This window comes from Mustela lutreola, chromosome 10, assembly GCF_030435805.1.
Source record: "Mustela lutreola isolate mMusLut2 chromosome 10, mMusLut2.pri, whole genome shotgun sequence".
Lineage (NCBI taxonomy): Eukaryota > Metazoa > Chordata > Mammalia > Carnivora > Mustelidae > Mustela > Mustela lutreola.
The window spans coordinates 11,628,668-11,645,007 of NC_081299.1; the positions used below are offsets into that span (position 1 = coordinate 11,628,668).

General features: G+C 57.7%; 1 protein-coding gene across 11 annotated transcripts in view; it reads left to right on the forward strand.

Annotated features, from left to right (window-relative positions):
- Positions 1-121: 121 nt before the first annotated feature.
- The window catches only part of CROCC (ciliary rootlet coiled-coil, rootletin), a 46,773-nt gene continuing 30,554 nt past the window's right edge, over positions 122-16,340 (forward strand). For 2 of the 11 annotated variants that reach the window (XR_009345067.1, XM_059135790.1), the window contains exons 1-8: positions 5,727-5,882; positions 6,477-6,621; positions 7,726-7,880; positions 12,382-12,567; positions 12,667-12,750; positions 12,824-12,885; positions 12,968-13,133; positions 13,907-14,013. Coding sequence is in view for 10 of the 11 variants with exons in the window: in XM_059135790.1 (XP_058991773.1) it covers positions 5,823-5,882; positions 6,477-6,621; positions 7,726-7,880; positions 12,382-12,567; positions 12,667-12,750; positions 12,824-12,885; positions 12,968-13,133; positions 13,907-14,013 (965 nt within the window). In the remaining variant the exon portion in view is untranslated. Of the gene's footprint in view, positions 219-5,726; positions 5,883-6,476; positions 6,622-6,685; positions 6,780-7,725; positions 7,881-12,381; positions 12,568-12,666; positions 12,751-12,823; positions 12,886-12,967; positions 13,134-13,906; positions 14,014-16,340 lie in introns of those variants that run through there. The other 9 variants (XM_059135799.1, XM_059135791.1, XM_059135792.1 and 6 more) reach the window with 9 other exon arrangements.

Genomic DNA, 16,340 nt, shown 5'->3' on the forward strand with positions numbered 1-16,340 from the left:
CGCGCCCTTCTCGCCGGGCTGCGCGGGAACGCGGGCGGGCACTGGCACCGGTCCCTCCTGCGAAACGGCCTTCGGCCCCGCCCCGCCTTGGACACGCCCTTAGGCACGCCCCTGCCCTCAGTCCCCGCCCCCGCCAATGCTCCGCCCCGCCCCGCCCCGCCCGGCCCGTGCGGCGGCGGCGGCGGCGGCGGCGGCGGCGGCGGCGGCGGCGCGCAAAGGTAGGAGACCGCGGGCGCGCGCTTCGGCGGACGAAGGCCGCAGGGCTGAAGTGGCGGCGCGCGCGGGCGGGAAGGCGGGAGCGCGCCAGTGGGCGGGCCGGAGCCGTTGTCCCAAGGCCCTTGGGAAACCCTGTGCGGTCGCCTTGTCCCCGCGCCCCCGGCTCTATGGGCATCCTGCCTGCCCTCCTCTCCAGACCCTGTCCCGGCTCTCGCGGGCTGGGGGCCGGGTGCGGCGGGGGCCTGCCAGGCTTGGCGGCCTGAGGTCCCGGCGGGCGCCCCCGTGCCGCGTCCCCTCGTCCCTCCGGCTGGACCGCCGCCGGCGGCCCTTCCCCCCGTCCCCACAACAGGAGCTCCCGCGCTGCGGCTTCCTGTGGGCCCGACACCGTCCCTGCGGTCCTCGCGCGGGAAGGGATTTCGCCCTCGTGGCGACCCGACGGCGTGCAGAGTGGTCAATTGAGTTGCAGGCCCAGAGTGGTCAATTGAGTTGCCGAAGATGGCACAGTCTGAGCAGGGGATCTGGGCCCTCCTTGGGTTTCTCAGCGCGGGGTCTAGGGTTGGCGTTTTGAACGGGCTCCGTCGTGATTTGTATGCAAACGCAACAGGACTGTGTTCGGGCCAGATGTCTGTTCCCTTGGTGGCCAATCTCCCCAGCTCCCCCTGGAACTGGGACTTGTCTGGGGGACTGGGACATTGTGGGACAGGGTCTGTCAGGGTACCTTCTGTCTGTTTTCATCGGAGATTTCCTCTTTTCCTTAGCTGGACTCGCAACAGGTGCTTAATAAATAAACACGTCTGTGTTAGGAGCAGAGGGAGGCTAAGGCCAGGCTGGGCTCCTTAGTCCGGAGCAGGGTTCAGAAAAGACCTCAGGAGTCAGAACCCATCGATTCTGAGGCTTTGCCTAACTTAGCTCTTCTCCCCAGGCTTTCTCTCAAGCCCTGAGGATGAGGGCCAGCCCTTGGACACTAGGCACCCTTCCCACTCGGGGGTCCCATCAGGTTTTTACGCTAAGTTCCTGGGATGCAGCAGGTGCTGGCCATGTGTTCCCTGGGGGTTGTTCTGGGATCCCAGTCCTGTGGGTGACATCGTTTATGGACAGGACTTGCCCAATGTGACCCCCCGCAAAGCTCAGGAGAATTGTTTCTTTTTCTTTAATTTCTTTCATTTAGTTTCCTATATTATTACTTGTTTCAACATTCATTCATTCAACAGCTGTTCATGGAGCATTGGCTGTGGAGACAGCACTGAACAAAGCCAACTTGGTCCCTGTCCCTGGAGGAGATAGACAACATACATGTTAGATAGACAACATCCATGCCTGGCTACAGGCAGGCACCACTTGAGCTGGTATTTTTGAGTCAAGGTCTGGTTGACAAGCAGGAATCGGCCATGCAGAGGAGGGAAGAGCATGGCAGGCAGAAAAGGTGGCAGGTGCAAAGATCCTGAGGTGGGAGCATGCCTGGTGTGTTTTGATGAGAATCAAGGCCAGCATGGCTAGGGTGGCGTGAGCAGTGGGGGAGCGGGAAGAGGATGGTGAGGTGGGAGAGGGGGACTGAGGCCAGATCCGGCAAGCCTTGTATGCTGTGGCGGCACTTTGAATTTTGTTATTTTGAGTGTGATAGGAGGCTGTGTGTGTGTGGCGGGGGCATTGAGCAGTAGAGGGATGTGATCTCCATTGCTTGAGAATATACTGGAACTAAGGGACAAGAGTGGAAGCCAGCAACCTATGAAGAGCCGTCTCAGGGGCGCCTGGGTGGCTCAGTGGGTTAAGCTGCTGCCTTCGGCTCAGGTCATGATCTCAGGGTCCTGGGATCGAGGCCCGCATCGGGCTCTCTGCTCGGCAGGGAGCCTGCTTCCTCCTCTCTCTCTCTCTGCCTGCCTCTCTGCCTACTTGTGATCTCTCTCTGTCAAATAAATAAATAAAATCTTAAAAAACAAAAAAACAAACAAACAAAAAGAGCCGTCTCAGTGGTGCAAGCAAAAGATGGCGGCAGCTTATATTACACACACCCGAGACCCCTGGTGGTGCTTGGCACACAGTAAGCACAACATAACGGGAGCCATTGCTGTTATTGTCCAAAACTTTGGAACCAGGCATGCCTGGGTCTCACATGTGGCTCCAGCTCTTCATGTTGGTACCTTGGAGCAAGTTACTTAACTTCGCTGAGCCTTAGTGTTGTCATCTGTAAAGTGGGTAGAACAGTATCGGCATGACACAGCTGTCAAGAAGGTTAAAACAGGGGGCGCCTGGGTGGCTCAATCGTTAAGTGTCTGCCTTAGGCTTGGGTCATAATCCCAGGGTCCTGGGGTCTAGCCCTGCGTCGCGCTCCCTGCTCGGTCGGAAGCCTGCTTCTCCCTCTCCCTCTCCCCCTGCTTGTGTTCCTGCTCTTACTGTGTCTCTGTCAAATAAATAAATAAAACCTTAAAAAAATAAAAAAAGGTTAAAACAGGTATGTACAGATGCAAAGTTATGGGCAGAGGGCTGGGCTCATGGTTGGCTCAAGTTTTTGTTATAATTTCTAGTCAGCAATAGGAGAGTAAAGGCATAAGTGAGTAACAACATGGTGTGTTTGAAACTCAGGAGTAATCTCTGAGGGACTTTTTGGCTGATTCCTGCCAGTGGATCTGGCAAACAGCTGGCTGGGAGGGTAGGCCAGAGCCCAGCCGGGGTGGGGAGGGAACAAGTGCAAAGAGTGTCTCCTCTGTATTTATTTGCCAAACCATGGCTGAGGTATGCCACTGTGTACCAGGCACAAGGTTCTAGAATAGATATTGGGAAAAACCAGTAACACCAGTGGTAGTAATGATCGAGCCAGCACTCACGCACTATTTAACAACATGTAATCATTAAGGTGATACCAGCTGATGTGACAGTGAGACCCCGAAGTCCCAGAGGCTTAACAGAAGTTTATTTCTCATTCATGGAAAGCGCTGGCGAGTGTTTGGCAGGTGACTTTCTACATGGCGACCCACGGACCCAGACCCCTCCAGCTGGTGGCTCTGGCATCCCCTAGGACCTCAGCATTATTTCCTTCCAGCTGCTGGACAGGGCAGGAGCTTAAACAGTCCCTCCTGCAAGGTTTTCATGGGCAGATCTGAAGTGGCACACATTCTACTTTGATTCTGCTGACCAGAACGTGTCACGTGGCCATATCTGACAGCAAGGGAGTCCCATTTTCTAAGAAGAATTGGAAGTATGTTTTGGTGAACACATAGCAGTCTCTGCCACACCACGTCCAAGTACACAGCTAGGCACGGACCACCTTATTGAATCCTCATCATAGAAATAGGCACCATTATCATCCCATTTTACAGATGAGGAAACTGAGGCTCAAAGAGGTGAAGTCACTGGCCCAGGTGGCACAGCTGGTGGGGAAGGATAGCCAAGACTGGGGTTGGATGCTGAAACTATAATGTCCAGATTTTTCCTATGAGGAAGTTAATCATTTGCTTCGAGGTTTGGCTGCAGATTCGGAAGACCTGCCTGCGCACACAGGGTTTAGATGTGATTTCTTGGCATCTAGAGAACCCAGTCAGACTCTAGGGGGAGAACTCTGGACAGAGCCAAGGGTTCTGGCATCCTGCTCCCTTCCCCTGATCCCTTAGGGCACTGGCTGGGGGAAGGCACAGAATAATGGCCAGTTCACTAAGCACATCTGAGGTGCCTCTGTGCCAAGTTGGGCAAGTGGGGGGGTGGAGGTCCTGGTCTAGGGGGTGTTTGTGATCCACCCCTGCTCTGGTTATGGGTGTGCAGCCTATAGAGGGGACTTCTGGAGGGTGTCTGGAGGTGGGAAAATGGGAGTCCTAAAGTTTTATAGTGACAGCTCTCTGCCCCTGGCCCAGTTCACTTTTGCCTGAATTTGGCCTTGCTTGCATAGCAACTTGATGGCGCTTACCTTTTTGGCCTGGTGCCCTGTTTCCTGGTTTTCCATTTGCAGAATGGATTTCCTAGTTGAGGGTGAGAGGTGAAGCCTGACCCCGACTAATGTGCACTTATATTGCACCTGCTGCATTCCCCAGTCTGACCTAGAGAGAGTAATAGAGTCTTTTTTTTTTTTTTTTAAGATTTTATTTATTTATTTGACAGAGATCACACGCAGGCAGAGAGAGAGAGATGGGGCTCGATCCCAGGACCCTGAGATCATGACCTGAGCCAAAGGCAGAGGCTTTAATCCACTGAGCCACTCAGGTGCCATGAGAGTAATAGAGTCTTAAAGGGAAAATGCCTGGCCTCGCCTTGGAGCATTTACAGGGTGGTGGGGTCTGCCTGGCCCAAGTGGAATGAGCTCTGGGCTTACCACTTCCCTGTGGCATGTCACTTTGAATGGGTGAGGCTCTAACCTCTCTAAGCCTTGGTTTTCTCACCTGGAAATGGGTTGAGGTAGGGACTTAATGAGGTAATGCAACTCTGCCTCCTCTGGGACATGGCACTTAGAGGGGCCGCAGGGAGCAGGAGTGATGCTAATGAAAACAGGACGGAAGCTGCCATCTGCTCACTGCTCACTCCGTGCCTGCTGGGGGTCGATCCCCCTTAACCTTTCAACCCACATGATCCTCAGTGACTGTGTGGCGGAGGCTCTCAGTCCCATTTTAGAGATGGAGGAACTGAGGCTCAGAGAGAACCTTGTCCAAGGTCATACTTCCGAGGAGTGGAAGCGCTGGGACTCCCAGGTGACCACAGACATGCCCCTTAGTCCAGGCAGCTTCCCTGCCGGCAGGGCAGGAACTATGGGACGGGTGACTGGACCTCCGGCCCTGGGGTAGAGGGACAGGCCATGTTGGATTTTCAAATGAGTGCACTTGTTATTTATTGAATGCTCTCTATGAACCCGGCACTGAGTCACACGCTCTTTGTGCCCACATGGTTTTTGGTTGAATCTCCCAGACAACTCCGTGAGATGGGTGCCAATCATTCTCCGCATCTTACTAGGGAACGGTGAGGCTCAGAGAGGCAAAGATGCTTTCTCAAAAGTACACAGCCTGTGTGCGTGTGCGCGGGGAGAGGCGGTGAGGGGATGGGGGGATTCAGATCGCTGGGTGTGGGCGATTCCAGAGCCAGCGATCCTTACCCGGAACCTCTTGTGAGAAAACGTCATCCCAGCGCCCTGGGAACAAGGGTTAAGCAAACCACGTGACCCCTGTCTGGGTCAGCAAAGAAGGTCTAAGACTGGCCTTTCCCGCCTCCTGATGCTGACCCCACTGCCTGGGCTTGGAGGGCTCTAGGACCCAGCAGCTGGGGAGGGTGGACAGTGTGTGTGCGTGCGCGTGTGTGTGTGTGTGTGTGTGTGGATGGGAGGGGTAGATCCTTGGCTCCAGGGCCCTCCTCCCCCTTCTCTCCTTCCTTTTCTCGCCCACCTCCTCCCCTCTTTCCTCCCCTCCCCCTCTCCTTGCCAGCTCCTCCTCCTCTTCCCTCCCCTCCTCTCCGTTCCCGGCCCCTCCCCCTCTCTCAGCCCCTCCCACCTCAGTGGTCACATTGGGGCACCGCGGGATTTAAGCCTAATCTGCCCTGTGCTCAGCACAACGGTCTGGCTGTGGGATGGGCAAACTGAGCTGGTCTCTGGGGCCCTGGAGAAGGGCCTGGAGGGGGGTGCCCACAGCTTGCCCCCCATGAGTTTGGGGCTGGAGGAACCTTTGGAGGCCCAGCTGGCACTGGAGACGGTTATCCAGGTGGGTCCTGAGGCCTGGGCCCACCCGGTCTAAGGCAGGGGAGCCTGGGTCTAGAAGGAGTGGGGGAGCGGTTGATGCCTCTTGGGGTCCTGGGGTGGGATAGGTGGGTTTGGGGTGCACAGGGGCCCCAGCTTGCCGCTCCCAGCCGGGCTGGGGGTAGAGCAGCTGTTCAGGGCTCAGCGGCTGTGGCTCCCCTATTCCAAGGTCCCATGGGAAAAAGGGCATCCCTGCTCCCAGACTGAAGGGTTGAAGTGACTTCTGCTAGCACAGTGGGATCTTCATCCATGTGGGGTTGGAACTGGACGGCCACCCCCGACACTGCTGGCCCGATGGGTTTTATGAGTGGGCCATGCGTTTGGTTCACTTCTCTAGGCCTCGGTGGGGGCTCCTTCCCCGGGCAGGGGGCACACAGTCTTCCCATGGGGGCTGTTGGCCATTCTGACTCCCTGGCTTTCCTCCATCTGGGAGGTTTCCTGAGGGTTTCCTGGGCACCCACATCTTGGGCTGCGGGACTTTGTTCCTCTCCCACCAGACCAGGGAGCCCAGTGTCCCAAATCCCCTTCAGAGCTTCTCTCCCCCTGCCCTTCCCACCAGACCCTGGAGAGCGGTGTCCTGAGAGCAGGCCAGGAGGAGGGCCTGGGCGTGCAGGACCCGGCCCAGGACTCTCCCAGGACCGCCGGCCTGCCTGCCCGCATCAGAGAGATTGTCACCCGCCACCTCTCCCAGCCTGAGAGCCAAGGTGCCACTCTTCTTTCAACTTCCACAGACACTGCCTGCCTCTCCCCCATCCTCATAACCCCCTTCCCGTGGTCAGTGGCAATGGTGACTCACCGCGAGGCAGACACAACCCTGTGATGGAGGGACCCATTTCACAGACGAGGAAATAGAGGCTCAGAGGTATATTTGCCCAGAGTTGTTCCCCATGTGGTGCTCCTAGGCACCCCATCTGGTAGCCCATAGCGAAGATTTAGACCCAAACACCACATTCTCTCCCAGGGATGGTGTGAGCTGCCTGACCCTGAGACTACAGGGGAGGGCAGCTCAGCTCAGCTCAGCTCAGGGCTTTGCAGAAGTCCGAAGGGTGGTACTGACCATTCCCTGCCCAGGCAGAGAGGCTGATGGGCCCTTGTTCCTCCCGGTGGGTGGCATCCTCAGCCTCCTAAGCGATTTGAGAGTCTGGGAAGGGCGCCCTCCGAGCTGTGTTTGCAGCTCTCCTTTTCTTGGTGGTGTTGCTGCTGGTGTTCTGGCTGCAGTCCTTGTCCAAGCTCAACCTCCTTGGGAGGAACAGAGATGTTGGGGTCCCTAGGAGCCCCAGGCAGGGAGAGACTCAGAGAGCCCTTACCTCAGTCTGGAAGAGCCTAGAGGCTTGTGGTGTGTTGGCGTGTGTCCAGTTCTCCTGGGATGGAAGGGGAGCCCACAGGATGGGGGGGTGGGGGGGCACATCCACTTCTTCCTTTGGCTCTTCCTCCCTTTTCCTCCTCCTTTTTCCTCTTCCTCCTCCTCCCAGCGTGACCCATACTATCTTAAGCCCTGGCTTCAGAAGCTACATGAAGCCCTTCCCTTAAGCGAGGCCTCCCGGCACTCCTGGTCGGGTCTGGTTACCGTTCCACTCATTTGCAGAGCAGCAAAACTGAGGCCCAGAGAAGAGTAACAGTTGGAGAAAGAAGGAGCTAGTCCCTGCCTCCTAGACCAAGCCTCTCTCCGCACATTCCGGGCCTGCTGGGGCCACCCTTGCGCTGCGGTCGCGTCGGCTCTGAGGCTCACTCCGGGGATGGATGTAGGGGGAGGATGTCCCGCTGCACCCCGGGGGAAGCCAACCTCATGCCTGCTGTCCCCTCTCCAGCCCCGCTGCCCGCCCCGGAGATGGCATCCTTGCGCTCACTGCAGGAGGAAAACCAGCTGCTGCAGCAGGAGCTGTCCCACGTGGAGGACCTGCTCGCCCAGAGCCGTGCGGAGCGCGACGAGCTGGCCATCAAGTACAATGCGGTCAGCGAGAGGGTGGGTGCTGCCTGCGGCCCGGGAGCTGGGCCCGGTGCTCCTCCGATACGAGGGCCGGGAGACAGCCGGGCCGGGCCGGGGCACTGGGCTGAAGGTGGGCCCGGAGTCAGGCTGGCCTGGGTGCCGATTGTGGCTCTGCCAGCGTGAGTGGCCTTGAGCAAATCCCTGTGCCCTCATGGTCTGTTTTCTGTCTTGGGGATGCTAGTGTGATGTGGGCTTGTGAGGAGTCGACCAGCTGATGGAGTCCAGTGCCTATAGCCAGGGAGTTTCATGCCTGCCTGTCCCACACCTGCTTGAGGTGGGGGGCACAGAGAGTGAGGACCCTGCTACCCCTCCAGTGTCTGGACATCCCTCTGTGCTCCCATGTACATGGGTCTTGGGGTCCGGCCAACGGCGGCCGGACACTGAGGCAGGCAGGCTGGAGTAGGCACGGGCAGCGTTCCGCCGGCCCTCTGGGGCGGCCGTGGATCTTCAGCCGCTCCCAGTGGGGGTGAGACCTTGCCAAGGAAGGAAGGAGAAGCCAGGCCAGCCTCCAAGTGCAGACAGGACTCCCATTCCCCAGGCACCTGTCCCCAGGGCCCAGGCCGGGACTGCGCGTTGTTTTGGGTGCCTTGTTTTCTCTGGGCCCCCAGGCTAGTGAGAGGGGACACCAGGGAGTAGGAGCTGGTGGCTGGGAGTTGGTGAGAGTGTTGCCGGAGGGAGGGCGTGTCTAGGTGGGAGACGTGGGGTTGGTACCAGTCATCCCAGTAACTACGGTTTACTGACTCCCTCTGGGCCTGGCGCTTGCTGGGTGCTTCACAGTCGTTGCACCAAGAGAGCAGGCTCTGAGAGGGACAGCGCCGGGCTTGGGGTCACACAGCCTGTGAAGGCTTGGGCTGTTGACCCCCAGCTCGGGGCTGTGCTTTGCCGTTTTGTTTTCTGAGTGTAGGAAGAGACAACTGTGCTGGGAGTTCCAGGGGGGGCAGTTGGAAAGCTGGAAGGTCCTCCGACAGAGCCCCCTGTGTACTAGGCAGAGCCAGGTTAGCCGAGGCTCCCCAGGCTGGGCCTGTCCCATGGGGGCTTGCCTAATCGCACTGGGAAGAGGGGCACACGTTTATGTGTGTGGTTGTGGGGGGTGCAAATGTCTTGGCGTTGGCCTGCCTGGACAGGCCCCCGACTTGTTGAGACTTGCGGAGGAGCAGGGCGGGGGGCCCGGAGTGGCCCCTAGCACAGGCGACAGTGCGGAGCTAGTGTTCCCAGGTTTTCAGGGGGTGCAGAGGTGGGGGCTGGCCCAAGTGCCCTGTTGTTGTGGGTGACGGGGCCTCGAGCCAGCCCTCCTCCAGTTTAGTCCCCTCTCATCTTTTGGCCACTGGCTCAGTGCCAGGCCCCTGGGGGACTATCTCTTAAATGCCAGCTTTTGACCGACAATGAAGCGGGCGCGGCACCCCCTCATTGGAAGGGGAAGAAAAAGAGAGATGGGAGGTGGCAGGTTTCTCTTCTGCTGAGACACAGCTGCTGCAGCTGAGGCTGCCTTGGTCCAGAAGATTCCCTCGTGTGGCTGGGCAGTCCCCTGAACAGCACCCTGAGGGAGCCGGGCGTCTCGCTTTTCTGGGTGTGAGGTGGTGTGAGTGAGGCGCCCCACCTGCAGGCAGGGTTTGGGTGAGAGTGCCCTCCAGGCCTGTCCTGGGGCGTGGGCTCCCAGAGGACGTCAGAGCCTGGAGATCTCCCATGACAGATGCAGAAGCAGGCCCAAAGTGGGGGCTTGAGAGGGTCGGTGGTGGAGCTGGGTTAAGGGCCTTGGTCCAGGGCTCTGCGGTCCTGTGACATTCTGTCCCTTCTGCCCTTGTTCCCGTGGTGCAGGTGGCAGGGCAAGACCTTGTGGCCGTAACTGTTACATGTGGGCTGTTTGGAGGCCCGTCAGTGAGGTTGTTCTGGCCCTTTCTTTCTTTTTCTTTTTTTTTTTTTTTTTTGTTCTGGCCCTTTCAATCCTATGCCATCCCTGGGAAAAAGTAGTGGAGGCAAGGTCAGGATCTGTGTCCTGTTGACTGCATGTAGGGAAACTGAGGCAGGGGCTCCCCGTGGCCTCCTCTCAGGTCAGAAGGAGAGCTTCATGGTCCCTGTGGAGGCCCCCTCCATCTTCCTGTCCCTGAGGAGCAGCTGTTGGGCAAGGCAGCTGGGAATGGGAAGGAAGGTGTGGCCACGCCCCCTGGGCTCCCCCAGTGTCCATGGCAACCTGGACCCAGTGAATGAATGGCGGGTAGTAGGCAGCGGTTGCTAAGGGAGACAGTAAACTTCTTTCATCCTTAGCTTGGTGACCCCCCCTCTTTCGCTTTTGAATTACAAGTTAAACTGAAAGGCTGTTTTGTGAGGGGTAAAGTTTGTGCGAAGGGGCGAGGTGTGGCCGGGAGTGGCCAGGGCCTGGCTGTGAGCTGTGGTGAGAGCCGGTGGAACACCCTGCGACTGCCTGAACCCCCCCAAAATCACAGCAAATAGTGCCTGCTTCACACAGATGTGCAAACACACAGAGCAGGCCCCGATCAGACCCCACCTGGACACACAGAGATGTCACCTGGAAACACAAGTCCCCCATCGTGATACACACTGATTCGTGGACCACCCAGACGCACAGCCACACCACCGAGCTGCCCTGTCCCGCAGACAGCACAATGCATGGCCTCCCCTCTCGTGGACACACAGAGCCAGACAGAGGTACGCTGCATACCTGCTCTTGTGCAGAGTTGCTGATACACATGCTGCCAACACACGTGGAGCCCAGACACGCTCCCCAGCCCCACCCACTTACAGATCTGCCTCCAGACATAAAAACACATGAACAGGGGTGCCTGGGCAGCTCAGTTGGTTAAGCGTCTGCCTTCGGCTCAGGTCACAATCCCAGGGTCCTGGGATCAAGCCCCACATCGGGCTTCCCGCTCAGCGGGCAGCCTGCTTCCTCCTTTCCTCTCATTCTCTCTTTCTCTCTCACTATCTCTGTCTTGTTCTCCCAAATAAATAAATAAAATCTTTGAAGAAACAACAACAACATGTGAACACATGGGCGCTCACTGGGGTCCCTGTGAAGGCCTAGCTACAAAGACACACAAGGTCCCCTGTGGAGACAAATGACAAAGCACAGCCAGCAAGCTGCGTCCCCGATGGGCAACACACGTGGGATCTCAGTGCCACCGTACTCCGAGGGAGACACTGTGCCTGCCACCCTGGTCACAGGCCTGCAGCCCACCTTCCAGGCAGCAGCCCTCAAGCACTGCCCACTCGCCCCTCTTTATGGGTGGCACCCCAGTGGCCATGGTCGCCCTGCTCCGGCACTGACCCCAGCACACAGGGTGGGGTGGGCAGAGAGCAGGTGGTTGGTGGCTCGTCGAGGGACTCCTGGGCGTACTGGGTAGATGTAGGCCCAGAAGGCTGGCCTGGCCTGGCCTGGTCCCATTCATTAGCCCCGCGTGACAGCAGTTGCCCTTGCTGTTGGCGCCCCTGGGACTTGGTGTGGGAGGGCATGTGAGTGGCATGCCAGGCGCTGGGGAGGTAGATGGTGAGTGTGGGCCTGGGTCAGAATCAGCCAGGCTGGGCTGTCTTCCTCTTGGTTCTCCCTGGGCCTCGTCACACTTCTCTCCACTCCCCGCTCCCTTCCCCAACAGTTTGAGGAGGCTGAAGGGCCCCCTGGGACCAGCGGGTGCCTAAGGGGTTAGGAGGCTCTGCCAGAGCAACGATGACAACAGTGCACACGCACCCAGGCATCCAGCTTGTGCTCACAGGGTCTGCTAATGAAGGGGCTGCCAGCTGCCCGGGGGCGGAGCAGGGCGCTGACAGCAGCTTTCCATAGACACCTGCCCTGTGCTAGAGTGGGTGCCTCTTACAGAGCGCTGTGTATGTGGGGATGGGGGCGTGGTGGGGAGCCCACCCGTGTCACCTTGGGATGTTTGAGACTGCCACTGTGCCTTCTGTGTGTGCGTGTCTCTAAGCTCAGATATGCATGCATATATTTTTGCCTCTGTTTGAAAGTATTCAGATGTGCTCATGCGATGAATTCATGATTCAACAAGCATGCCACTGCCACTCTCCTGGGTCTAAGATATGGTAGAGAACAAAAATCTGGGTTTTCCTGAGCTCACCTTGGGTGGAGGTTGGAGGACAGGGGCCTGTTGCTAATAACCCCCCACAGCTGGGTTAGGTGTTCAGCCCAGAGGCTCATGGTGCCCCCAGGCAAGAGCACAGAGGGTCTGTCAGGTTCCCCTCCCTGCCAACCCCCAGCAACTTTGTGTTTTGCATGCGCATGTTCATGGGCCCGCCTGCATGTGTCCACCGTGCCTGATCTGTGTGTCCATGCGTGCCCAGCCTGTGTGCCTGCACAGCTGCGTTACCCTGTGCACGTGAGTGCTCCACCCTGGGCTTGCCCACGTATGCCTGCAGGGCCTGTGGGTCTGGGCCCAACCTGGCATCCTCTGCAGAGTTCTGTGCCTGCCATCCCCAGAGGCCCGGGCCTCTCACCCAGGGACCTTCCCTGCAGCTGGAGCAGGCTGTGCAGCTGGAGTCTGGGGAGCTGGAAGCGCCCGAGCCCAGGGGGCTGGTGCGGCAGAGCGTGGAGCTGCGGAGGCAGCTGCAGGAGGAGCAGGCCTCCTACCGGCGCAAGCTGCAGGCCTACCAGGAGGGCCAGCAGCGGCAGGCCCAGCTTGTGCAGCGGCTGCAGGCCAAGGTCAGGGCCACCCACTCCTGCTCCTGTCCCCCTCCCCCACCTTGCTTTGCTCTGCCCCTATCCCCTGGGGCTAACCTTCCACTCCGCACCTGTCCACAGACCCTCCAGTACAGGAAGAAGTGCTCGGAGCTGGAGCAGCAGCTGGTGGAGAGATCCACAGAGCTGGAGCAGCAGCGGCTGAGGGTGGGTGCCAGCGGGGGGCAAAGTAGCCCCTTCCCTCTGCTGGCCCAGGCTCATGCCCACTTATCCCGCCCAGGACACGGAGCACAGCCATGACCTGGAGAGTGCCCTTGTCCGCCTGGAGGAGGAGCAGCAGAGGTGGGGTGCGGCTGCGAGGGCGCAGGGCTGGCAGGGCTGTCTCTCCTGCCATGGGCCCACCAGTCCCTTTTGCACCCCACAGGAGTGCCAGCCTGGCCCAGGTGAACTCCATGCTCCGAGAGCAGCTGGACCAGGCGAACTCAGCCAACCAGGCTCTGAGCGAGGACATACGCAAGGTGACCGCCGACTGGACACGCTGTCGGAAGGAGCTGGAGCAGCGGGAGGCGGCGTGGAGGCGTGAGGAAGAGGTGGGCATGGGGGTGCTGGGAGGCCAGTGGGGCCTCAGGGGCCCAGCCTGACCTGAGAGGTCAGTAGAGGGGTCCCTGCTGGTGGGTGAGCCCTTTAGCAGAAGTAAATAGTTGCTATCGTAAGAGCTGGCCTTGCTCAGCCCATACCACGGGCCCAGCGCGCATTTTCTCCTCTGTTCCTCACAATAACTGTGCGTGGTGAGTGCTGTCACGCTCATTTTAAAGAGAGGTTACGTAACCTGCCCACAGTGAGGCAGGGATGCCGCTGGTGGCAGGATATCTCTCTCTTTTTTTTTCTTTGACAGAGAGAGAGGTCACAAGTAGGCAGAAAGGCAGGCAGAAAGAGGGGGAAGGGGGCTCTCTGGGAGCCCGGTATGGGGCTCGATCCCGGGATCCTGAGATCATGACCTGAGCTGAAGGCACAGGCTTTAACCCACCGAGACGCCCAGACGCCCTCTCCAGCACTTTACGACCTTTGCGCTGCCTCCTGCAGCTGCAGCCCCTGGAGGCGTTGCAACCCCGATTCCCTGTGCGGGAGGGAGGCGTGAGATCCCGAGCGGTACAGCCTCCAGTTCGCTTGTATGCTGGCCTGGGGCGCTGGCTCGGGGCAGGGGGGGAGACCCACGTCCTGGTCCCGGGACCACGGATCTGAGTTGTGGGAGGAGGCGGGGCCGCGGCGGGGGCGGGGCCGAGGCAGGGGCGGAGCCGCGGCGGGGGCGGGGCTGTCCGCGGAGGGGGCGGGCCGGCCCTCACGCAGCGCGCCTTCCCTCCAGTCTTTCAACACCTACTTCAGCAATGAGCACAGCCGTCTGCTCCTCCTCTGGAGGCAGGTTGTGGGGGTCCGACGGCTGGTCAGCGAGGTGAAGATGTCCACCGAGAGGTAAGTGAGGCCCGGGTGGCGGAGGGGCGGCCTGGGGAGACGCTGCGGCAGCTGGGAGACAGCCCCGCTTTTTGAGTTGGATTCAACTCAGCTCAGTTGAACTTCAGTCCAGCCCGACACACCTACTGTGTGCCAGGCTCTGTGGAAATGCAGAGACAACTAGTAATGTGAACGCCTACCACTCCTGGCAGTCAGCATTTGCTGGGTGTTTACAGTGAGCTAGGCTCTTTGGCCATTTTGTTTCTTCCGAGATCTACTGCGTCCCTGGGAGGTAGGGACTATAATCCCCATTTTACAGATGAGGGCACCGAGGTTCAGAGGGGTAGAGTGACCTTCCCAAGGTCACACAGCAGTAAGTAAGTGGCTGAGTCAGGATTTATAGCTCCTGCTTTTAATCCGCTGGACTGTTCAGCTTCTGCTACAGGACTTCACAGGCTCTAGTGATGCAAAGATACGGACCCCCAAAATTCTAGACTGAGGAAGTGAGTGGTGAGTGACATGGAAATAGAACAGAGAATATCCCAGATTCTAAGGAGGTTGGGAGGGTTGGGGAGGTCAAAGAAACAGTTCATAGAGGAGGTGGAATTTGCACTGACCTCAAGGGCTAGGTAGGATTTTAACCAGCAGAGCCAGGGGCACTCCAGGCAGAGAGAAGAGTGGGAGCGGAGGCTTGGAGGTAGGAGGCCATGGCGGTCGATGGGGCGGAAGCAAAAAGCAGGGGAAGGGAGGAGGTCAGGCTGGGAGAGCCTCAAAGGGCCACATCAGCAAGGGAGTGTGTCCTGCTTAATCTTTGAGCAGGTGAGACTGTGGGAGAGCTGAGGCAGGCCAACCCCTTCCTTTCCCTTTCTGCATTAAAATTTTGTTTAATTAATGATCTTATGTTAAAGTCATCGGATATTCAGTGTCCAGATTTCCAGTTGACACATCAGTGTCATAGATGATTCACTCTTTTTTTTTTTTTTTTAAGATTTTACTTGTTTATTTGACAGAGAGAGACACAGCGAGAAAGGGAACCCAGGCAGGGGGAGTGGGAGAGGGGGAAATGGGCTTCCTGAGGAGCAGGGAGCCGGACATGGGGCTCGATCCCAAGACCCTAGGATCATGACCTGAGCCGAAAGTAGACACTTAATGACTGAACCACCCAGGCGCCCCAAGTGACTTGTGTTTATAATTTGTTTGAATTAGAACCCATAGATGCTCACCAACTGTGACTGGCTGACTTGTGTTTTAAGTCTTTTCATTTATTCGTGTAGGAAACTGGGATAGTTGGGGGGCGCCTGGCTGGCTCAGTCAGTTAGGTGTCTGCCTTTGGCTCAGGTCATGATCCCCCTGTCCTGTGATCCAGCCCCACGTCAGGCTGCCTGCTCAGCGGGGAGTCCGCTTCTCCTTCCTGCTGCTCTTGCACTTCCCCCCTCACCACCCCCCACCCCCCACCCCAGCCTCTTAAATAAATAAATAAAGGAAAGGAAACTAGGACAGTTGTCCTAAGAGTTTCCCGCAGTCTGGATTCTGAGGTGGTGGTGAACACCTTGTCCCCTCTATTTCCTGTCAGTTGGATGTGAAATTTAATTTTCTTTTTTAAGATTTTACTTATTTATTTGAGAGAGAGAGAGATAGTGAGAGAGAGCACGAGCAGGGAGGAGGGGCGGAGGGAGAAGGAGAAGCAGGCTCACCGCTGAGCAGGGAGCCCAAGGCAGGGCCTGATCTCAGAACCCCAGGATCATGACCTGAGCTGAAGACTAAGATGCTTAACAAACTGAGCCATCCAGGCACCCCTGGATTTAATTCTTTTTTTTTTTTTAAAGATTTTATTTATTTATTTGACAGACAGAGATCACAGATAGGCAGAGAGATAGGCAGAGAGAGGAGGAAGCCGTCTCCCTGCTGAGCAGAGAGGCCGATGTGGGGCTTGATCCCAGGACCCTGGGGTCATGACCTGAGCTGAAGGCAGAGGCTTTAACCGACTGAGCCACCCAGGCGCCCCTGGATTTAATTCTTGATCAGATTCAGGTCTGGGTTTCAGGTACCGCTTTACTTAGTTTCAATTTAAGATTAAATTTTTTAAAGCTTCATTGAGGTATGGAGCCTCTGAGTGGCTCAGTTAAGCATCCAGCTCTTGGGTTTGGCTTAGGTCATGATTTCAAGGTTGTGAGCTGGGGCCCCATGTTGGGCCCCATGCTTGGTGTGGAGTTGGCTTGGGACTCTCTCTGCTCCCCCCACCTCAATAAATGAATAAATCTTTTAAAAAATAAAAATTTAACGTTTTACTTTTGAACAACTCACATATTCACACGGTTCAAACTTCAAAAGGGTGTACAGTGAAAAGT